This window comes from Euphorbia lathyris, chromosome 6, assembly GCF_963576675.1.
Source record: "Euphorbia lathyris chromosome 6, ddEupLath1.1, whole genome shotgun sequence".
NCBI lineage: Eukaryota > Viridiplantae > Streptophyta > Magnoliopsida > Malpighiales > Euphorbiaceae > Euphorbia > Euphorbia lathyris.
In genome coordinates, this window is record NC_088915.1 from 32,216,336 (window position 1) to 32,238,800 (window position 22,465).

The 22,465-nt window shown below is 36.6% G+C and overlaps 2 protein-coding genes across 2 annotated transcripts; one reads left to right on the top strand and one right to left on the bottom strand.

Annotated features, from left to right (window-relative positions):
• Positions 1-97: 97 nt before the first annotated feature.
• On the bottom strand, positions 98-3,695 carry LOC136233876 (RHOMBOID-like protein 1). The gene is made up of 6 exons (XM_066023601.1): positions 3,113-3,695; positions 2,535-2,698; positions 1,634-1,797; positions 1,255-1,514; positions 814-940; positions 98-447 (listed from the first exon to the last, which is right to left on the bottom strand). The coding sequence occupies exons 1-6, from the start codon at positions 3,496-3,498 to the stop codon at positions 331-333; spliced, it is 1,218 nt and encodes a 405-aa protein (XP_065879673.1). The 5' UTR covers positions 3,499-3,695; the 3' UTR covers positions 98-330.
• Positions 3,696-20,170: 16,475 nt separating this feature from the next.
• On the top strand, positions 20,171-21,913 carry LOC136233642 (probable xyloglucan galactosyltransferase GT11). Its single transcript, XM_066023365.1, has one exon. The coding sequence runs from the start codon at positions 20,171-20,173 to the stop codon at positions 21,911-21,913; it is 1,743 nt and encodes a 580-aa protein (XP_065879437.1).
• The last annotated feature ends 552 nt before the right edge of the window (positions 21,914-22,465 follow it).

Below are 22,465 nucleotides of genomic sequence, written 5' to 3' on the forward strand. Positions count from 1 at the left end.
CTACTGAAAATGTTTAATCTGGTATCCAGGATTACAACTTACCAAACATGATCTCATTCTATTGGATATAAATGGAGAAATCGTCAGCACAAGAGAATTAATTAAGTAGTCGTTAAGACAAGGCTGAAGTTCATCTCGTACTCATTCCATCCTGCAATATCAAAACTAATTCTTCTACCATGTTAATGCTACAGTTCTTACAGTACCAAAAAAATCATGAAATTGAATTTAATATTCTGCACTGCAGCTAAACAAGAATGTTACAGTCTTACAGATGAATGAATTGAACATATACATGAGTCTGTTAAACAACATAATCTCTTCTGCATATCAACTGCAGAGCTGCGTACATAACTCGTCCACCCGAGAAGAATCATCCAACAAATAAACCCGGTTTTTCCCATTGCTCAAGCATGTCAAGTTGAACTGACCTCCAAAATTACTCGACTGCACCAACCACAAGTGACCGAAACAAATCAGAAAACCATTATATAATAAACCATAAAAAGATAGGTAACACCACTACTTTACAATGTCATAATTCTCCTCTATCACAACTAACTCCAAAAGCGGACAAGTACATTATGTTTAACCAGCAGCAGAAGAACTACGCCCTAAAGCACGATTATCACATTCAGAAAAGCAAGCATATAGACCTTGGAAGGATATATTTTAAGCAAATTCCACCGCATTTGTTTTGATGCAATAGTTTTTCTCCAAATTTTGTTGGCACGATGCTACCAACAAACGGTCTAAACTGATCAAGGACATGCATAAGGGGAAAGAAAAAGAATGAGGTAAAACATCAATTACCTCACAATAAACTTTCTGAGACTTGCAGCTCCACAATGGAGTAGGGACACAGCTAAAATAGTGACACCAAGAACAGCGCTCGTTTAGATTTGTCCCTCGAAGTAGCGTAACCAACCCAACAGTAAATCTGGAAAGTTTACAGAATGTCTATTAAGAAAACTATTATAATGAAAGCGACGGAAAGATATGTGAATTTCTCATTGCACACAACAAATAACAACTAACAGAGCCTTCTGTTAATTATTTTGTTATGGAAACATGATAGTTTATCAATTTCATAATCATTAGGAGTAAATTTTAATGTGCTTTCATATATTTCACACAATTACCTTTCACTGAAAGATAAATATTGCCTTTTAGCATAGTAATGCACCCAAAGATATTAAGATATTAACAAAATAACATAAAGCAAGAACAATCTAAGTGCAAGGAATAACTTACCCAATAATCAATATTGTCAAAGATAGAACCAACAGTACATACTGATAAGTCTTGTGCTTAGATTTAGCTGGGGGTGCAGTGTACCCTGGAGGACAAGCTTTTTGGTTAACCCACCCAAATTGGGGTCGAATTAAGAATACAAATCCAAGAAAAAAGCCTGATAGAAATCCTCCAATATGGGCAAAGTTGTCCACGTGTGGAAGGATTCCAACTGCCAAATTTATCACTATGATCAAAACGAGAGTGAACAATGCTGCCAACTGCACATAAAAATTTGTTTATGTATGATGATTGGCCAACAGCATACGACATTATCCAATTTGGAATATTTCAATTGGAGATCTTGGAGATTCTTTTCATTTAGAGCAATTTAACTTACCTTGTTTGCATATATGGTCCAGTTAGTAATCAGCTCCGAAAGCATGCCGCCAAGGAGGCCAAAAAGAGCACCTGAGGCTCCAACAGAGATACCCGACTGAATAAAAAGGGCCGACAACAAACTTCCGCCAAAACCAGATATGATATAGACCAATCCAATTCGAACTGTCAACATACGGAAAAGGAAACATATTATGGTATAAACCACAAAAAAGTGGAACTGAAAAGGGAAAAAAGGAAAAGAGAAGAAAGAAGCAAATTTACAAATAATATAGAGGGTCACTCTTATAGGCACCATTCCTACCCTAACCGTTGAATTTATCACCTGAAAAAATATTAATCTACTCAATTAAAGCATAGAATTGTTAGCATATTACTGCAGTTGATATGTTTGTTTTCTAAGATTTGCAACTTTTTTTTTTCCTAATTTACATTTTATGCACTTTTTTTATCTTTCCCCAACAATGTAGTTCCATCGAAGGAGCTTCTTAATTAGTTAAAAACCATAGTAAGATTGGATTAACAAATGTTCAAATGTCGGCCAATATAGTAGCAATTTCGTTACAACTTACAACTTTCCAATTCAAACTAGGGGGAAAAACTACTGCAACAGATACTTTGTAGCATTTTTATTCGACGGAGAACATAATTGTTTTTCATTCAATCCAGTCCATAAGCCCACTGCAGTTCTCATCTTTGATTTTTTATGTCCTTTAGAAAGAGATATCAAGATCATTTCTACAATGAAACACAGAAATCTGTCATTTCAGACCTTCATCAAACACAACAACATGCATCTGTTCCTTATAGTTGAAATTATAAGACAGGTAAGTGCGATTTGCAAGAAGTTCATAACACAATGTAAACAATAAAAAAGGTGAATCTGAAAACTAGATACATACTGAACCCAAATTCTTGCTCCAGTCGAATTCCAATAAATACAAGACTCAGCATATTGGCAAGAATATGAAACACTCCGGCGTGCAACCATATGCAAGAAATGAGGCGCCAAGCCTGATGTTTCTGTACTACTTTATCCACATCTAGAGCTCCCATCTTCTCTAATCTGAAGAAATAAACAAGTACGATATAATTATAGCTATTAAACTACAATTTACGAATCTGAAGTCAATTAAACTGAAGATAGCTCCATCTGCAAGCAGTACAGTGAGCTATGAAAAATTATATGGACACAAATTTAGGCGCAGGCGATTGATAAACCACCTCAACACCCTATATACATGAGGAGCTCTGTTGTGCTAAGAAATGGTAACAGAATTTAAAATTTAACTCAAAAGAAATGATTAAGAAATTATAGTAACAGCTAAGACTATCAAACAAGACCCCCCCAAAAAAAAATCAATGTAAAAGCGAATAGCAATGTAGAATCAAATCGAAAAAATTACCGACTATTCTAATCAAATCGCATTACACAAAATACGACTGAAACATAAAAAGATGAAGAGAGAGGCGCACTAACGTGGAAGAAGAAGGACCAAGTAGGGGATTCGTCTTCATGGATTCAAATGAGAATCTTCCTAGAAACTTGCCAACACAAGAGCTCGAGTTCTCGGGACAATTATTAATATACATAGAAATAACAAACACAACAATATTGGCGAAAACAAACAGCGGCACCAGCCATGGTAACCACCGTCTGAAAGGCCTGCAATCATCAGGCTGCCGCCGTTGCTGCTGCTGCTGGTGATGATGACTACGACGACGATTAGTCGGAGGAACCATCGGCTCTGCTGATCCCTTGGAAGACGAGGAAGGAGAAGCCTGAAGTACCGTATTATTGTCCCCTCGGCGTGGATGCCCGACCTTGATCTCTACGCCACTGTTAGCCAGCTCTACCACAGCCATTGCCTTAGATGAATTGAAAACTAATAAAGAAGAAGAAGAAGGCTGAAATGCCCACTGCTTCTTGTTGTTGATGATGGAGGAGATGGCATAAATCTGGTTTTTGTCTGACAATGTGAAGAAGAAGGGGAGAGGATGGAAGTGGCCCGTTGGGGAGAGGCCAAGGGGTGAGGATATTAGTGCTCCGTTTTGTTTTTTAAATACGGTAAAATTAAAGTTTTGGCTTAATACCCATTCATTTGAACTTTTCCCATTTTATCACTAAATAGACTTTATTTAATGGTCAATCTATCAACCCACTCAATTCAATAAGGGTGTTTATCCTTTTCGTGCTCCTGTTTGACATTAGTGATCTTCTGTTTGCTTTTTATAACTGAAAAGCAGTCTTTTACAAAAACAGAGAATCTCTGTTTTTTGGACAAGCAGATTTTTCCAATTCTAAACAACAAACTGCAACAGCAAATAGCAAGCTGTAACAGCAACAACAACAGCAAATAGTAGGTAAAACCAATGGACCCAAATATAACATTTCATACCATTTACATACTTACATAGATTAACTCATTTTATGACTCGTTCAAAACAATGAGAGAAGGTTCACATTACTATTTTTGAATTGAGGTTGATAAGAAAATTAAGTAACAATCAAAGTGATAAAATAAAACAAATTCAATAAACCGTGAATGCATTAAGTATAAAATATTTTCGAAAACCCAAAAGTTAAATAAGTGGGTTACTAAACCCAGCCCCACTTTCACACTTCCAGCCCCGGAAAAAGACGTAACCGCCCTTTAACCAAAAACTGAAAATTTCAATCCTTCCCAAACTCTCTCAAAGTCTCCCAAATACATTTTCATCCGAATCAAAGACAACACGTTTGATGGAAGGCAATCCGTTATCACCGGGAGGAGACGGGAGTGATGTTGTGTCTGAATTCGAGGTATTTTCCGATTGAACTTTCTTGCATTTCTGTAATTTGAATTAAAAAAAATCTGGTTCGGCACTCGGGCGTGTGAGCATCACGCCTCACCATGTGGTGGGTCGTATGAGTATCACGCCCCACCACATGGTGAGGCGTGATAGCCACATGCCCCACCATGAGGTGGGACGTGATGTTCATACGCCCCACTACATGGTGGGCGTGATGCTCACACGCCCCATCGCATGGTCAGGCGTGATACTCATATGTCCCACCACATGGTGAGGCGTGATGCTCACACGCCCGAGCATATTTGTGGCTGTTTTTCGGGTTTAGACACCGAAACGCTATAGAAATGTCACGTTTTGGAATGTAATGTTCGTTATTTATCATTTACAGGAGGTTTCGTGGGAAGAATTTGACGGAAACGGCATAGATTACAGTTCGCAGTTTTTTCCCAAACAAACGTTTCAAACATGTCATGAAGCTGTTAACTGGGCAAAACAGACGGCAATTGGGATCAGGTTCGAGTTAACCACAGCGTCGCACAAGATGGGGCGCAAGTCAAAGTGGATATTAGTTAAATGTGCTCGTGGTGTTAAGAATTATAAAAGGAAAAAGGATATGGATATGGATGTTATACTACGGAAGAATACAAAAATAAAGTACTGTGGTTGCAAATTCCAGATAAAGGTTATGGAAATCGCTGAATTGGGCGGTTGGGTGGTGAATGGGATTCCTGGAGATAGAGGACAGCACTGTCATCAGTTGGCTGTATATCGCCAGGGCTACAGACAGATGAGCGGACTAAGCCCGGCTTCCAAAAAACTTGTTCGTGAAATGAGTTCAGCTCAAGCTAAGCCTTGTGCTATTTTTGCTGCAATCAAAGAAAAACATCTAGAGGATTGCCCGACACAAAGACATATCTATAATTACAGGGAGAAAATCAGGACTGAGAGCTTTGAAGGTCGGGATGTAATCGGTCAGTTTTATCGGCTTGCTATAGATAAGGACTACATACATTGGACGCAAGCGGTGTCGGGCAGCAATGTCGTGACTCACTTATTTATGGCACATCCAACATCGATCACACTGTTCCGATCTTATTACTTGTTTGTTGGTATGGATTCAACATATAAAACAAACAAGTATAAGATGTCATTCTTTGAAATCATTAGAATGACGCCTTCAAACAAAAACTTCTTGATCGCTTATGCAATCAGGAAGGCTGAAACTGAGGGTAGTTATATGTGGGTGTTACAAAAATTGAAGCTTTTGCTCCAACCTGATGTGCATCCGACAGCCATTGCTACAGACTGGGAGTTAGGACTGATGCGACCGGTTCGTGAGGTATTTCCTCATAGTCATCATTTATTGTGCACATGGCATATTAATAAAGATGTGGAGGATAGAGTAGGCAAGTTGAGTGGAATGAAGAGGTTTGGTGAAATTTTTAAGAATTCCAAATGGAAACGTATAATTGAAGCCCCGACAGTAGCCGAATATGAGGCGGCAGTGGTAGCCATGAAGAATACTACTGCCAACTGGCCTCATGTGATAGACTACGTGGAGACCACATGGCTAGTGCATAAAGAGAAGTTTTGTCGAGCATGGACGAACAATGTGTTGCACTTAGGAAACACCACAACCTGTCGAGTTGAGAGTTCACATGCACAGTTGAAAAAGTGGTTGAATTCAACTACTGGTGCACTCGATACAGTGTGGGCGAAGGTGCACAAGGACATTGAGGCTCAGATCGAGGCGATCAAGTAAGACATTTATCCTATTATTTGCTTTAATCTTTTAAAATTTAATACATTAGTTTTGTAATCCTTCACTGTATATAATCAGATACTCACTCGAGGACTCGATAAGAAGATCTGCGGTGAATCACTGTGGAGCACCTTTCATGTATCTCGACTTACACGTTTCACATTACTGCTTGGCTGTACTAAATGATGAGCTCAAGCGTATGCACGGATTGAGTATGGATGTGGTAAGTGAATGCGGATGCGTGTTGCCCATGACTCATGGCATTCCGTGTGTATGTGAGCTTAAAACATATATTGACACAGATGAATCGGTCCGTGTTGACCGCATCCATCCTTTTTGGAGATCTCTTGCGTTTGAAGGGTTGAGTGACATACCAGTTACTGCTCCAGTATATGCTGACGGGTTTGAGGATCACCGATTTTTTCAATCTCTTGTGGAAAAGGTTGAAAAATTAGATCCTTCAATGGTGTGTAGCATATCGATGATGATTCATGATCAGATAAACCCGGAACAAAGTGGCTTCAAAGAACCTGAGGTCAAAGACACTGTTAGGGGTAGACCAAAGGGAAATTCATCAACAAAACGAAATCTGAGTGCATGGGAGTACAGTCAGGCACCACGAGGTCGAGCACGGTCCTCAGGTTCGAGGAGTAGTCGTAGTCGAGGTCGTTCCTCATCCTCATCTGTGCATAACAGCCAGATGTCGGGTATATTTTATTTTATTTATATATATGTTGAAGTTAAAGTAAATATATTTTTATTGATAAATTTCATATATTAATATTTTCAGTCGGATTTGATGCGGATATCACCGGTTACCACCATTTACATCGGGTTCAAGGTCTCATCGTACCATTTATTATTGGATTCCATGATGTTGTAGCAGATGGTAACTGTGGATTTCGTGTTTTAGCCGATGCCATCATTTATAACCAAGAGGAGTGAAAGCTGATGAGAGTGCTCATAGAGAATGAGATGCAGGCAAACCGTGATCTGTATGCGCCAGTGTACGGGAACGGATTTGATGCTGCCCTCACACGTATTAAATGGGCATGAGCGAGTTGTGGTGAGTCCCACTGGATGGTGAGTCCGGATGACTTATATGCTGCTGCATCTGTATTGAACGCAGTAATTTTCCTCGTTACTACACAACAGTTAGGATGTTGCACTATACTACCGATGCGTTCGGACGATGGAAGACCACCAGAGCGAGAGATTGTGATTTGTCATTTGGGGAGTTATCATCACTACATACGTCTTTATTTACATCCTACGTTTCCAGTGCCTCCCATTGCCACCCAATGGCGTTTATTTTGTCATCCGAGTGTTCGTCACTTGGAGAATCTATACGCTGAAAGGAGAGAGGCTTGGACTAGATTATATTAGTTTTATATGTTGTGATTAATAATATTTATTAATTAACTTATATTATTTTTACTGATTTTAGGACTAAATTGTATGGTATTTTTAGGTTTTAAGTACAATTCTGTAGTTACGGTTTTAACGGTCTATTTACGGGTTTAACAGCCTATTTACGGGTTTAACGAACTATTTACGGGGTTAAAAAACTATTTTTTTGCCAATCCGACACGCGGGCGTGTGGCTATCACGCCTCACCGCGTGGTCGGACGTGATAGACACACGCCTCACCGCGTGGTCGGACGTGACAGCCAACTGCCCGACCTTGCGGTGAGGCGTGGGGCTATCACGCCCGACCACACGGTGAGGCGTGATATCTATACGTCCGACCACGCGGGGAGGCGTGATATCCACACGCCCGCGTGTCGGATTGGCAAAAAAAAACAGAAATTCCCCTCCCCAAAACCCATGAAAGGGCATTTTCATCCTTTCACGGGGCTAGGGGTGGGAATTTGAGGCTGGGTTTAACAACACCCTTAAATAATTATGTACAACATGCTACTAGAATTCTTTTTTGGAGGAATTTTGGATTTAAAAAGAAAAAATGCAGTTGGTTGAAAATAACTATCCTTGTTAAGGAAGCATCGAATGTCTAGTTTTGAATAATTCTTAAAGATATCAGACTACAGAGATTGGAGGAAAAGAGCTTGAATCCAGAAATAGAGGCTCCAACCATTCTTGAATCCAGAAACAATTTTTTTGAAGATGACGGAAGAAGCAAAGCTACAAATCCGGGACTGCAACTTATTCAGTCAACTGGCATATTAAAATTTTGTTATAGCGGAATGAGAAATCCATAGATTGAAATTTATTTAACAACAATTGTAATCCCCATTACATAAAAAATGACTTGAATTCTCATTACATCCAAAGTAAGTAATATTAATTTCTATCCTTAAAGTTCCATCTAACCTCTCATTTGTCAAATCTCACTTCTTATCATTCTCAAAAACGTAAAAACTAGAAAAACTGAAAACGAAAAAAAGTGAAAAATAACAAAATAGGAAAAAACGGTGAAAATGGAAAACGAAAAAACGAGAAAAATGTAAAAAAAAAAATACTATGAAAAAAATGAGAATAATAATTTCATGTTTTTCATGTTTTTTTTTGTTGATTTTTAATTATATAAATAAAATTGTACGATTACATTTAGTTAAGCAAAATAAGTATTATAATGGTAATTAAATTTCATCATATTTTTTTTATTTATCAACCAACATGGAAATGTAATCACTGTTCCATTCCATTACATTACAATTTTGATTACATTACGGCTTTGATTTAATTACATTGCATTACAATACACCAAATGGACCCTGCCGTAATGCAATGTAATGTAATCAAGGTCGTAATGTAATCAATGTTGTAATGTAATGGAATGGAATTGTGATTCTATTACCATGTTTGGTTGACAATTAAAACTAAAATGATGGAATGTAATTACGATTACAATACTTATATTTTCCTAATTAAATGTAATCATAAAATTTTATTTACATAATTAAAATCAACGAAAAACATGAAAAACGTGAAAAGCACGAAAAATATAAAAAATATAATCAAAATCAAATACAAAATTAGATTAATCGAAATCAATAAATTAGTATATAGTTTTTCGCTTTTTCATATTTATTTTTTACATTTTTTTCATTTCTTTTAATTTCCATTTTCAATATTTTTCAGTGTTTTTCTATTTTTTCCTTTTTCCTGTTTTTCGTTTTTTTTTTCATTTTTCGCATTTTTTCGTTTTTTTTTCTTTTTTCGTTTTCAATTTTCATGTTTTTCTACTTTTTGCGTTTTTGACAAGAATGAGAGGTAAGATTGAGATGTGAGATTTGAGAAATGAGAGGTTAGATAACAATGTAATGAAAATTCATGTCATTTTTCTATGTAATGGGGATTACAAGATTTGTTCAACAAAATTTAACTCAATATTTTCTCATTCCATTACAATAAAATTGTAACATGCAAAAGTTGTGCGCAATGCACTTACATTAAACAAAGAAAAATTATTATTGTTATTATTAGGTAAGCTCCCAACCAACAGGCTAAGAGTTTCACCACAAATAGTTGTTATAGTAATTGATGTGTAATAAGTCATAAGTATTGCTTGATTTAAGTTGATTGTTATCAATTATTATTGTTATTATTATTAAAGGTACTAAATTTAAAGAAAATATTTAATGATTTATTCCAAATAAGAAAATAAAATGGAATTCTTTAAAAAAAAAATCAAATGAAGGAACTGAATTATAATTTAAGTGAAAAAAAAAATGTAACTAATGAAAATGAACTATTTTGTTTGTTGGAAACAAGGGATATTTGTTGTTCTAAAAAGGAATGCCTGCATTTTATCCAAATTAATAAGTTAGTTCGAAATAGACAATTAAGAAGCACCAAATTATCAAGAATAGAATAGGACGTTTTGTTTCCTTGCTCATTCAGCAAATTAATTAATTAATTAATTAAAGAGTAAAGAGTAGGAATGCTCTTTTACTTTTAATATTAGGTGTAATGTCTAATTGTTACTTAGCCTTTAACTACAATTTTGGGAGTTTGGTTACCAACTTCACAAGTTAGCTCTTATTGGACTGATAACATAACAACTTCCTTCTCTTTTAAATAAGGGTTTAGATTAGAGTTTTATGTATGGTTTAGTGAGTTTCATTTTATGGGATTTTTTTTTTTTTTTTTTAACAGTAATCAGATATATTTCATAACAAACAGTGAACCAAAAACGACGATTACACAGAAAGGTTCCCACAAGAGAGAAACCAGGCAGTAAGAGCAGAGTCATTTACACAAAAAGAGACTGATGACCGGGCTTTTGTAGCTAAACTATGAGCTGCCCAATTACAAGTTCTACCAGTAAAATTAAACAAAGTAGAATGAAAGGATCCAGTGAGAGCCAGAATATCAGAAATGATTACGCTAATCTCAGCAATACAGTTAATACTAGGATTATTTATAGCATTAATAACTTCCACAGAATCACCCTCAAAAATCACCTGTTGAAAGCCTTTCTCAATACCAAAGATAACCCCATCACGCATTGCAAGAGCTTCAGCCATCAGACTCGACTGAAGGGAAGGATAACGCTTGCAACGGCAGCCAAGAACGTTTCTGGAATGGTCACGGGCAATAATGCCACCACTACCGAGCAAGGATTGCAAAATAAAACTCCCATCCACATTTATCTTAATCCAACCAGAGCATGGCTTGGACCAGGAGAGAAATTGTTGAGAAGAAGAGCGGAGAGTAGGAGGCGAACTAGCTGGCCTAGAGGCGGACAGCGAGTCATTCCACTCCAAACACAGAGACACAGCTTTAGAAACAATTTCTGTCGTGTTCCAAGGATGATGATAGAAAAAATAATCATTTCGGGCTTTCCAAAGTTGCCATAAAATAAAACAAGCAAGAGAAACCGCATCAAAGGAATTTGGGAGGGAGGGTATTCCATCAATAAGGCTCAACCAAATTTGACTACAGGAAGAGCCAGACAGAGCATCAGACCTAAGCATGAGGGGAGAAGAAAACCATACCGATTTAGCCAAGGGGCAGTGGAAAAAGAGATGAGATGCATTTTCTAACAAAGGGCAGAAAGCACAAGACATAGGCCTAGAAATACCCCTCTTCAGCAGATTATCCATAGTTGGCAGTCTATCAGACAGACATCTCCAAAGAAAGATCTTAATTTTATTGGGTATGTGCAAACTCCAAACCCTCTTCCATTGAAGCTCAGAAAGAATAGGATGATGAAGAATAGAGTTGGAAGAGGAGCTTTGGATGAAAACTCTAGCAGCTTGATAACCAGACTTAACCAAATATTCACCGGACTTGGAGAAATCCCAAAGAAGAAAGTCTGCAGCATTAGTAAGGCTAACGGGAATAGACAGAATCCCATTAACATCATTTGCGTGACACCAGCGTCGCACCAGAAGCTCATCCCAAGCCCCATTCTGTTGATCAATCAGTTGATGAACTCTTAAGAGTGGGGGAGATTCATCATTCTTTGGCCTCACTTTGAAGGCAGGCAAGGAGGACACCCAAGGATCTTCGAAACAAAAAATGGACTTACCATTGCCAACCTGCCATCTGAGCCCCAACTTCAGAATAGGGATACCATGAAGAATGCTTCTCCAACCCCAAGACGGATTTGAACCCGGAACAGCATCAAGAAAGTCATTGAATGGGAAATATTTTGCTCGAAACAGGGAAGACAAAAGTGATTCAGGATGCTTTAAGATTCGCCACCCCTGTTTAGCTAAAAGAGACAAGTTGAAAGCTTTTAAGTCTCTAAATCCAAGGCCTCCTTCCAATTTGTTTCTGCATAAGACCTTCCACGAGAACCAATGAACTTTCCTTTTATCAGACTCTTCACCCCACCAAAACTTAGCAATAATTTTGTTTATATCTTTGCACACAGTGTCCGGAAGCTTAAAACAAGACATAGAATAGATTGGGCATTTTATGGGATTCCATCTCTTCTATTTAATTAAGTGTAAAAAGAGAAGTTATTTTCTTTTCTCTGTAATGTTCTTTTTCTATGAAAGAAATAAAAAAATTCCAACTCATTTTATCTGACTCTCCCAATTTTCTTTGTTCGAGGCATGAAAAATATGGATGCTTTGTCAAACATTTTATCAAAGGTTACCTTGCTTGTGGTGCAAAGAACATGGATAAGGCTTAGATTCATATATCCATTCGGAAAGGTTATCATAACATAATAAGAAACACATTACCCAACATATGTTATAATTTTATTTAGTGAAAAAGTTTAAAGTTTATGTATATGTAAGAAAGATTATTCGTATTAACAGTCTTGATCACATGCATCTTAATGAGCATGTAGAATTTGCTCATTCGCTGTTAGATCTAGACTTATTAGAAACCTAAGGTGAAGATTCAAAGCATCATAAGACTTGCTCATTAAGGTGCATGTGAAAATTCATGTCGTATTAATTAGTAAAAAAGTTCAAAGTTGGGCCTAGGTCAGGAGTACCCTGGTCTAGGCCCATGGCTGTAAGGGGGGTCCAATTTTTTTTATTAAATTGGTTTATATATATTGGTAAATCAAGTTTATACTAAATTAAATAGGTGGGGGTACCTCGGTAAGGCTCTCAGGAGCCCCTAGTAAATACCTAGCTTAGGGTAGGGGTGTGGTCAGTTGTCCTCCTTTCTATGGATTTGTTATTTTGGAATGTTAGGGGTGCGGCTAGCAAGGCTACCCGTATCCATATTAATGATCTTATTAAGCAGTTTAATCCATCTTGTTTTGCTCTTTTGGAAACTAAGATTAGTGGTGAGAAAGCAGATGAGGTGGTTAAGAAGTTTAAGAACTGGCACTGTGTTAGATCGGAGGCAACTGGCCGGGCTGGGGGGATTTGGCTTTTTTGGAGGCCAGATCGGATTCATTTTGATATTCTTAGCATGGATAAGCAGTTCATTCATTGTAAAGTGAGTATTTCCGGCAATACTTCCTTTTTTATTACCCTTGTGTATGCTGACCCTATCTTGTCTAATCGAAAACGGCTCTGGGAGGTTCTCTATTCTATGAGTGTCAGCATTTCGGAGCCCTGGTTTGTGGCGGGTGACTTCAATGATATCGCCTTTATGAGTGATCAGAGAGGGGGATCCAATCATTATGTTAATCGCTGTCTGCATCACAAGAATAGTATGGATTTATGTGGGCTTTCCGATCTGGGGGCTTCTGGTCATAAATTCACTTGGAAGCGTAATAATACTTTTGTTCGATTGGACAAAGTCTACGCTAATGTTTTAGCTCTAACTTCCTTCCCCGAGTGCTCTGTGTTGAACCTCCCGTTCCGTCATTCGGATCATTGTCCTATTTTGTTTAGACTTTTGAGAGGTAAGCATCCTAGGGGTAAGAGACCGTTCCGGTATCAGTTAGCTTGGGAGTCCCATCCTAAGTTTAAAGAGTTCATTCATGAGAGTTGGAGACCTCATTCGTATGTACTGCAAGCTGCTGAAGGGTTCAGGAATAAGGTGCAGGGGTGGAATAGGAATGTGTTTGGGCATATTATCAGAAGGAAGAACAAGTTATTAAAGAGGATGGAGGGCATTCAACGCAGGTTGGAGGGGAGGTTTGATCATAGCCTTGAGGGCCTCCTCAGAACCCTTCAGAAGGAGCTGGAGGCTGTGCTTAGGCAGGAGGAGTTCCTTTGGTTCCAGAAGTCTCGGAAGTCCTGGATTAGAGATGGGGATCGTAATACCAAATACTTCCATCTCTCTACCCTGATCAGAAGGCAGAGAAATAGAATTGAGGCCATTAAGGATTCTAATGGTGATTGGGTTTATGAAGATGAGGTTATTCGGAACTTAGCCCTGGATTTCTACAGAGAGCTGTTCAAAGAGGAACCTGTTCTTTTGGAGAGGGCTCACTCTATTGCTACATTTCCTTTAATCAGTGAGGATTGTAGTCAGGAGGCCTTTCAACCTATTTCCCGAAAAGAGATTGACCAAGCTATCTTCAGCATTGGGGCTTCTAAAGCTCCTGGGATTGATGGTCTTCCGGCGGGCTTTTACCATAAGCATTGGGATGTAGTGAAGGAAGGCATCTATAATTTTGTCTTGGGGGTGTTCAGTGGTTCGAAGGATATTGAGCTGGTTAATAGAACCCTCCTGGTTCTGATTCCTAAGATTGATAAGCCTTCTTCCTTTTTGCATATGAGACCTATCAGTCTTTGTAATGTTCTTTACAAAACTGTTACAAAGATTGTGGCTAATAGAATCCGTGGCATTCTTCCTGCGATCATTTGTCAGAATCAGGGTAGCTTTGTGCCTGGTAGACAAATGATGGATAATGTGGTGATCGCCCAAGAGATGGTCCACACGATGAAGATTAGGAAGGGGAGGAAAGGCATTGTGGCTCTGAAGCTGGATTTAGAGAAGGCCTATGATCGAATTAATTGGGATTTCTTGATGGAGAGCCTTGAGAGAGCTAGAATCCCGGACAGCTGGAGAAGTTTAATTAAGGTATGTATTTCTTCTCCTGTGTTTCAAGTTATGGTCAATGGGGATATGTCGGAGGAATTTTCCCCGGGCAGAGGAATCCGTCAGGGGGATCCTATGAGCCCTTTCCTTTTTGTTATTGCTATGGAGAGGCTCTCTCACCTGATTCAGGATGCGATTGATAATGGGAGTTTCCACCCTGTGGCGATCAACAGCTTCTGTCCCCAGGTGACTCACTTATTCTTTGCAGATGATGTCCTTATCTTTCTTGAGGGTAATGAGGAGCAGTTGAGAGTCATTATGGATATTCTGGATTGTTTTTGTTCGGCCTCTGGGCAGAAGCTTAATATCCAGAAATCTAGGATGATGTGCTCTAAGAATATGAATCAGAGAGTCTGTAAGAGATTAAGTGATCTCTCAAGTATTCCTCTTACTGATTCTCTTGGGAAGTATCTGGGCGTTCCCCTCCATAGTGAGCGTGTGTCTAAAGGCTCCTTCAAAGAGACTTTGGATAAAGCTAATTCGAAGTGTGCCACTTGGAAAGCCAAGACTCTGTCTCTCGCTGGCCGCCTCACGTTAATTCAATCTGTTAATTGTGCTGCTCCCAATCACATCATGCAGGCTTGTAAGCTTCCGGATCCTGTGCTTAATGATCTTGACAAGATTAACCGTAGGTTCCTGTGGGGGGAAGCTGCGGAGGGCAGGAAGATCCATCTTGTGCCTTGGAGTGAGGTTTGCCAGCCTAAAGATTCTGGGTATTAGGAAAGCAAAGGACAATAATAAAGTTTTATTAATGAAACTCCTTTGGCGTATGTGGCAAAACCCCTCCTCTCTTTGGGTTCGCCTCCTTTGTGGTAAGTATCGGAAAGACAAAATCTTCGGGGGCCCGAAAGAGAGAGTTGCTAATTGTTCCTTCCTCTGGAAAGGACTTAGTGCTGTGTTTGATGAGTTCTGCTCGGGAGTTGGCCTGGAGGTGGGGAATGGTAAGTCCATTAGTTTCTGGTTTGATAACTGGATTGGGGATAAACCGTTAATTGAGGTGTGTTCTTCCCCCCCCCCCCCCCCCCCCGCCTAGTGATATACGCAACTGGAGGATTGCCGATGTGGTTGACTCGGAAGGGGACTGGATCTGGTCAAAGTTTGATACTTTCTTTAGCCTTGAGACTCTCCTTAGAATGCGGGGAGTGAAGGTGAGTAATCAAGAGGAAGACTTGGATAGGCACTGTTGGGCGCTGACTAACAATGGAGTTTATTCTTGCAAATCGGCCTTTGAAGCTTTCTCTCTCTTTAGATCTGATCCTCCCTCGGATGTGTGGAAGTCGATTTGGACCCTTAAAGTTCCTTTCCGTATTAGGAGTTTCCTGTGGCTGGGTGTTAAGGACAGGCTTCTTACTAATTCGGATAGGCACAGAAGGCACTTGACTGATTCTGGAGCTTGCAGTAGATGCAGAGGTCATGTTGAGACTTTGTGCCATGCTCTTAGAGATTGCTCTAATAGTAAAGAGGTTTGGAGGAAAATTCTCCCACACCATATTTTCTCTTCCTTCATGGCACATTCTGAGGTCGACTGGTTCTCTGATGGTGTTAGAGGAAAGTTGCTTCCATACATGGAGCATGGTGACATTTTCTTTGCTATTATCTGTCACCAAGTTTGGAAATGGAGAAACGAGGAGATTTTTGGAGATAAAACTGTTTTTATGACAAACTTAGCTGATTTCTTCTCGAAAAAACTTTTCTCTATTATCGATAGTTTCAAAGGAGAGTCCCTTGCCAGAGCCTCTCAGTGTTGTGATGTCCATCTCGTGGGATGGAGCAGGCCAAGAGAGGGGGTTGTGAAGCTGAATACTGATGGTTCCTGCCTCAGTAACGGTAAGATTGCGGCTGGAGGTGTGCTTAGAGATGTAGGGGGCGTCTGGCTTTCTGGGTTCTCCCAGAATTTAGGGTTGGGTTCTTCCTTTTCTGCGGAGCTCTGGGCTATTCTTACTGGAATCAATCTTGCTAAAAGGCTGGGTGTTAAGAGGCTCTCTGTGGAGTCTGATAATTTGGAAGCAATCAAAATGATTTCTGAGAATCATTCTATGGGTCTTAACAGTCGCAACCTCATCAAAGCTATTATAAGGCTTTGCTCCTCCTTTGAGTTCGTAGAGTTCAGACACATTTTTAGAGAGCAGAATCGTGTTGCTGATCGCTTGGCGGCGGCGGGCCATGAAGGGACGTTAGGCGTTACTACCCTTCCTGTTTCCCCTAATTTCATCTCTCATCTTCTCTTAGAAGATAGGATTGGGGTTAGCTTCCCTAGGCTAATTCCTGGGTAGTTTGTTGTTATTCGTTTTTCTTTTCCTTTTCTACCAAAAAAAAAAAAAAAATAGGTGTTCCAGTGATTAAGAATGCAATCTCTATTGAAAGGATCTAGGTTTCGGATCCCTCAAAAAACAAGTGTTTTTTCTCAAAAAAAATAATAATTACACAAACATTTGGCTTTTTAAAAAAAAAATATTAAAAAATTTAAATTCACTTCTAAACACTTATTTATAATTCTTTCAAAAAAACTTATTTATAATTATGTCAAATTATACTTTAAATTAAATCAAACTAATAAAATTATTATTTTTAATATATTTTAAAGATTAAATCTGATAAATTAACTATCTATTTATAATTCTTTCAGAAAAACTTATTTATAATTATGTCAAATTATACTTTAAATTAAATCAAACTAATAAAAAATTTATTTTTAATATATTTTAAAGATTAAATCTGATAAATTAACTGTTTAGAATATATTTAAGGTTTATAATTTATTGGGATCTAAATTTTTTTAATTAGAGTATAAAATCATACTTTATTTCTTATATATAAAAAATAATAACATATTGAAAAATAATTTTGATGATATGATTTAATTGTAATTTTGTAATCAATTGTGATATTCATGTAAATAGCTCTAAAAATTATTTAGGTTTTAAATACTCCAAATAATTAATATCTTAAATTTAAAAGAGGTCCAATTGATTTTTTTTTATTATAGATTGAGGGTTAATTTAAGAATTAAACTAATATTTGGCCTATGTGGTATGTAAAATTTTGTCATATCATTTGGTAATATTTTCTCTTGAAGTACTTTCATAAGTGAAATTTAACTCATTTTAGATGCAAAACTAATCGCTTTGTTTTTTTTTTTTTGTCAAATGATATAATTTTTGACACGTGATATATATACATGACAATTGATTTAATTGCTTACTAAATAAATTTAATATGTATTTTTTAAAAAAAAAATTGCGCAATGCGCTTACATTAAAGAAGAAAGAAAAATTCCCACCAGACCCGGATGTGATTCAAACCCATGACCTCCCAAGGCATAGGTAAGCACTCAACCACTAAAATAAATTTAATATGTAGATAAATAAAGAATTAATGAAATACTTTTTTATTTACCATGTATTGAAATATATTTTAAATTTTTTACATAAAATATTTCTATTAAAGGGGTTTTCATTTATCATTTTCCTTAGGACCCATAAATTATCAGAAACGGCCCTGATAGATGCAAATATAAGAAAAATTATTCACATTAATTATTTAAGTAATTAATAATTGATATTGAAATCTAAAAAGATGATTGTTGACATAGTCAATTTTTTCGATATGATTATAATGAATTTTATGTTGAAGAATATTATGCATGTTTAAGAAATTAATGTAGATAAAAGTATGTAATTTTTAGATATGACAAGTGCTTTTATGAAATCTAGAGCATTAAGATTGATAAAGAAGGGACCACAATTATACTGATAAAGCTTTTACTATAAAAGACATACCCATTTTTTCGGAGGTGGTCTAATACAAGCATTTTGTTGACGCAACACAAATATAATATATTAAAGACTTGTTAAAGGATGTAAGCTTAAGCAATTGTACAACAACAAGCTCTTTCCCAATAGGCATAAAGTTAGATGAATGTTTACCTTTACTGACTAGTTTAGAAATCTTGTTCTGACACGATAATTAAGCTAATACATATATCAACCAATTCAATTACATATGAACCTTGCTTTACATGATTTGCGCTATTTATCTGGTACGATTCATGTGGAATTGTATTTTTCAGGAGTTAATAATTTTCATTTGAAGGCAATGTTGTAAAAGACGCTAGCCGCTAGTCGGACGAATAAAGCCCTCGCGAATTAATCGAATTTGTATTTTTTTTAGTTTTTATTAAATAAATTATTATATATATACAATTAAAATGTGAATTATACTAGGTAAAAATAATAATAATATAAAATATTTAGAATAGAAAAACATATATATATATATTAATATAGTTTACATTAATGTCTTTGAAAAAATAAAAAATGGGACAACAAAATAACATTACTAATAAAATGTGTCAAAAAATAATAATATGATAGTTTAAGGTTTTATTTTTTTTTTGTTATTTAATATTTTATTTAAAATTAAAAAAATTTGACATAAAATTTAAGGGTAAATTTTTTAAACTGGATGGCTAAAAATTGATAAATCGAGTTATACCGTCCGACTTGAGGAAATCGGGATGGTGTTCTAACAATCCCTATCTAGGCAGCAGCCTCGACCAATTTTTAGAACACTGGTTGAGAGCATATACAGAATCTGATTGAGCTAGGTGCAAAATAACTCGAAGGTTAGTTACGGGTTATTGCATTATGTTAGATGAGAGTTTGGTGTCATGGTAGTCCAAGAAACAACCAATAGTGAGTCAATCTTCTACTGAAGGAGAATAACGAGTTATGACAACTATCAGGTGCGAATTGAAATGGCTCTCATATATTCTCGAGAAGTTTAACATTGATTTAAAGCTTCCTATTCTCATGTATTGCGATAACCAGGTAAAGATTCATATCACTGTAATCCGGTGTTCCATAAGTGAACGAAGCATTTGGATATTGATTGTCATGTTGTTAGAGAACATTTGACAAAATGGTTCATTCACATGGTTTATATTTCCACATATAATCAATTAACAAAGCCTTTATCTAAACATCAAATGGAACCAATTTTTACCATTCAACTTCAACTTAGAGGAAGGGGGTGTTAAAAAGGTAAAAATGTAATAGAAATAGCCAGTGGCCATAGCAATTAGCTAGTTGATATTTTCTATTCTCTCTTAGTTATTAATCCTTTCTATTGTTGTATATATATAGACATTAAAGTGTTGTTCACAATTCGTTTCTAAGCTTAGCTTTATAGGTAGCCATTATTATTGAATTTTAATTTAGCAAATATAAAGACAAATGCTTATTTTTCGGACTGAAATTAGCATATTACAATAACGTTTTGGATAAATGTTTTATTTTTTCCTTAAAAGTTATATTAAAATTTTCCTTATAGTAAGGGCATATTGGGTACATGTTGATCCTTTTTAAGACAAGAATATATACAGAAAAGGCATGTTGAATCACATATTCAAGGGATCAAAATCTTGAATTCTTCAACGCCACCACTTTCCATATTTACCATATTCCATCTCTACCTTCTCTTCAACCTCAAGATTTCTGATTCATTTTCTAATTTCCATTGATCGCTGAAAATCCATACTATTGAAGCCCTATGATAGGAAGGGGCTCCAACAAATTCTGGTACATTATTTTGGCCTCTTTTCTTTTATGGTTTTTATTGCTTTTCTTCCGTCATTCTGATTTACAAAATTACAATACCCAAGTTTCCTTATACAGAACCCATTTTATTGATACATATGAATCTTATTCTGTTCATAAGAGTAACAATAACAATGACAAGGAAATCAAACATCAATCACAGGATATTCATGCTAAAGAATCTGTTGTAGCTCCCATTCCTATTGAAATTGGAAGTGAACCAAAGATCAAGAAAGATGTGAGACCTGATAACCACCAAAAGTACCTTACTGTGAATGAGACCAAATCCATCAACAAAGTTTTTGCAAGCACAGATTATAAAAATCTTACTTCTGTTTCTGTTGAGAAAATCAACAAACAGCCTAGTATTAATGGGGATTCAGATTCGGAATCATGTTCGGGGAGATACATTTATATGCATCGTATTCCCAGACAATTCAATGAAGATTTGATTAAGCATTGTGAGTTGCTAAGTGAATGGAGTAATATGTGCATTTTCGTGTCGAATTTCGGGTTCGGTCCTAGGCTTAGTGATGCTAGTTTCGTTCCAAAAACAGGATGGTTTCACACTAATCAATTCATGTTGGAAGTCATTTTCCATAACAGGATGAAAACATACAAGTGTTTAACAAATGATTCATCCTTAGCATCAGCAATTTTTGTGCCTTACTATGCCGGTCTTGATGTAGCTAGATATCTATGGGATTCAAATAACCAAATGAAAGATTACAATCCTAATAGTCTTACAAAGTGGTTAAGAAAGAGACCTGAATGGAAAAAACTATCTGGTAGAGATCATTTTTTGGTTGCAGGAAGAATAACTTGGGATTTCAGGAGAACAACAGATGAAGCTTCAGGCTGGGGAAACAAGCTTATGTTTTTGCCTGAATCTAAAAACATGACCATTTTAACAATCGAATCAAGTCCTTGGCACGCTAACGATTTCGCCATCCCTTATCCTTCTTATTTCCATCCTTCAACAGATGAACAAGTCTACACATGGCAGAATAGAGTGAAGAACCTGAACAGGAAGTACTTGTTTTCATTTGCAGGCGGACCTAGGCCGCCTGCCAAGGACAGAATTCGAGCTAAGATCGTTGAGCAATGTCGATTTCAAACTAAAAGGTGCAAGCTTCTTGAATGTCAGGATAAAGGGAATAAATGTTATAAACCAGTTAATGTGATGAAATTCTTTCAGACATCTTCATTCTGTCTACAACCTCCAGGGGATTCTTACACAAGGCGTTCGACTTTTGATTCCATTTTAGCAGGTTGTATTCCAGTTTTCTTCCATCCGGGTTCAGCTTACGTTCAGTATTCGTGGCATTTCCCAAAAGATTATACAAAATACTCAGTGTTCATACCAGAGGATGAGGTAAACAATGGAAACACAAGCATTGAGAGTGTACTAGATAAGATACCGAAAGGGAAAAGAATAGCTATGAGAGAGCAAGTGATAAAGCTAATACCAGGAGTGGTGTATGGATATCCAAATTCAAGCATGGAAATACTTGAAGATGCATTTGATATTAGTATTGATGGAGTTCTAGAAAGAGTTGAGAATATTAGAAGGAATATTAGAGAAGGAAAGAATGTTAGTAGTGTTAATGAGGAAAAGGAAGAATTCAGTTGGAAGAAAAACTTGATTGGGACAAGTGCTGAACATGATTGGGAAAAATTCTTTAGAAAACAGTAGTAGCTTATTAATTTTTACTTGTACAAAATAGACTAAACTAGGCCTTTTTCTTTTCTGCTAATAAATTTTAGCTATAAAACATTCTTTTTAATTTTTTATTTTCTTTGAGGAAGCGATAGATTTATGCTTAAGATATGAAATTGTCAAATTATCCCAAACGTTTCCAATAGATCAGTTTTAGAAAAATGTCGACATGCTACTTTGATTATTGTTTTACCGTTACATAGCACATCTGAAATGAAATTTTTTTTTTAGTATTTCGAGAGTAATACTCTCGATAAATGAATTCAGAACACATGTATATATATTTTTTCTTTTCACCAATCATGTTCATATAGTGGTATTTAAAACGATTTTCATTGATTAGAAATATTACTCCCGAAGTACTGTAAAATTTCTCTATTTGAGACAAGTTATTTATATACCATAGCAGTTTCGTATATTTTGATATGTTATTTGTAAATGCGTTAATAACCTAATTAAACATTTTATACACTTTTTTTTTTTTGTAATTAACTTATAGGTAACAGACATTAGTTGTTGGTATTTTGT

Coding starts and splice junctions, on each gene's coding strand:
- LOC136233876 (XM_066023601.1), bottom strand. CDS start 3,498: ATGGCTGTGGTAGAGCTGGCTAACAGTGGCGTAGAGATCAAGGTCGGG. Junction 1,515..1,633: donor GGACCATATATGCAAACAAG/GTAAGTTAAATT, acceptor TTTTATGTGCAG/TTGGCAGCATTGTTCACTCT. Junction 941..1,254: donor TTGACAATATTGATTATTGG/GTAAGTTATTCC, acceptor TAAACTTTCCAG/ATTTACTGTTGGGTTGGTTA.
- LOC136233642 (XM_066023365.1), top strand. CDS start 20,171: ATGATAGGAAGGGGCTCCAACAAATTCTGGTACATTATTTTGGCCTCT.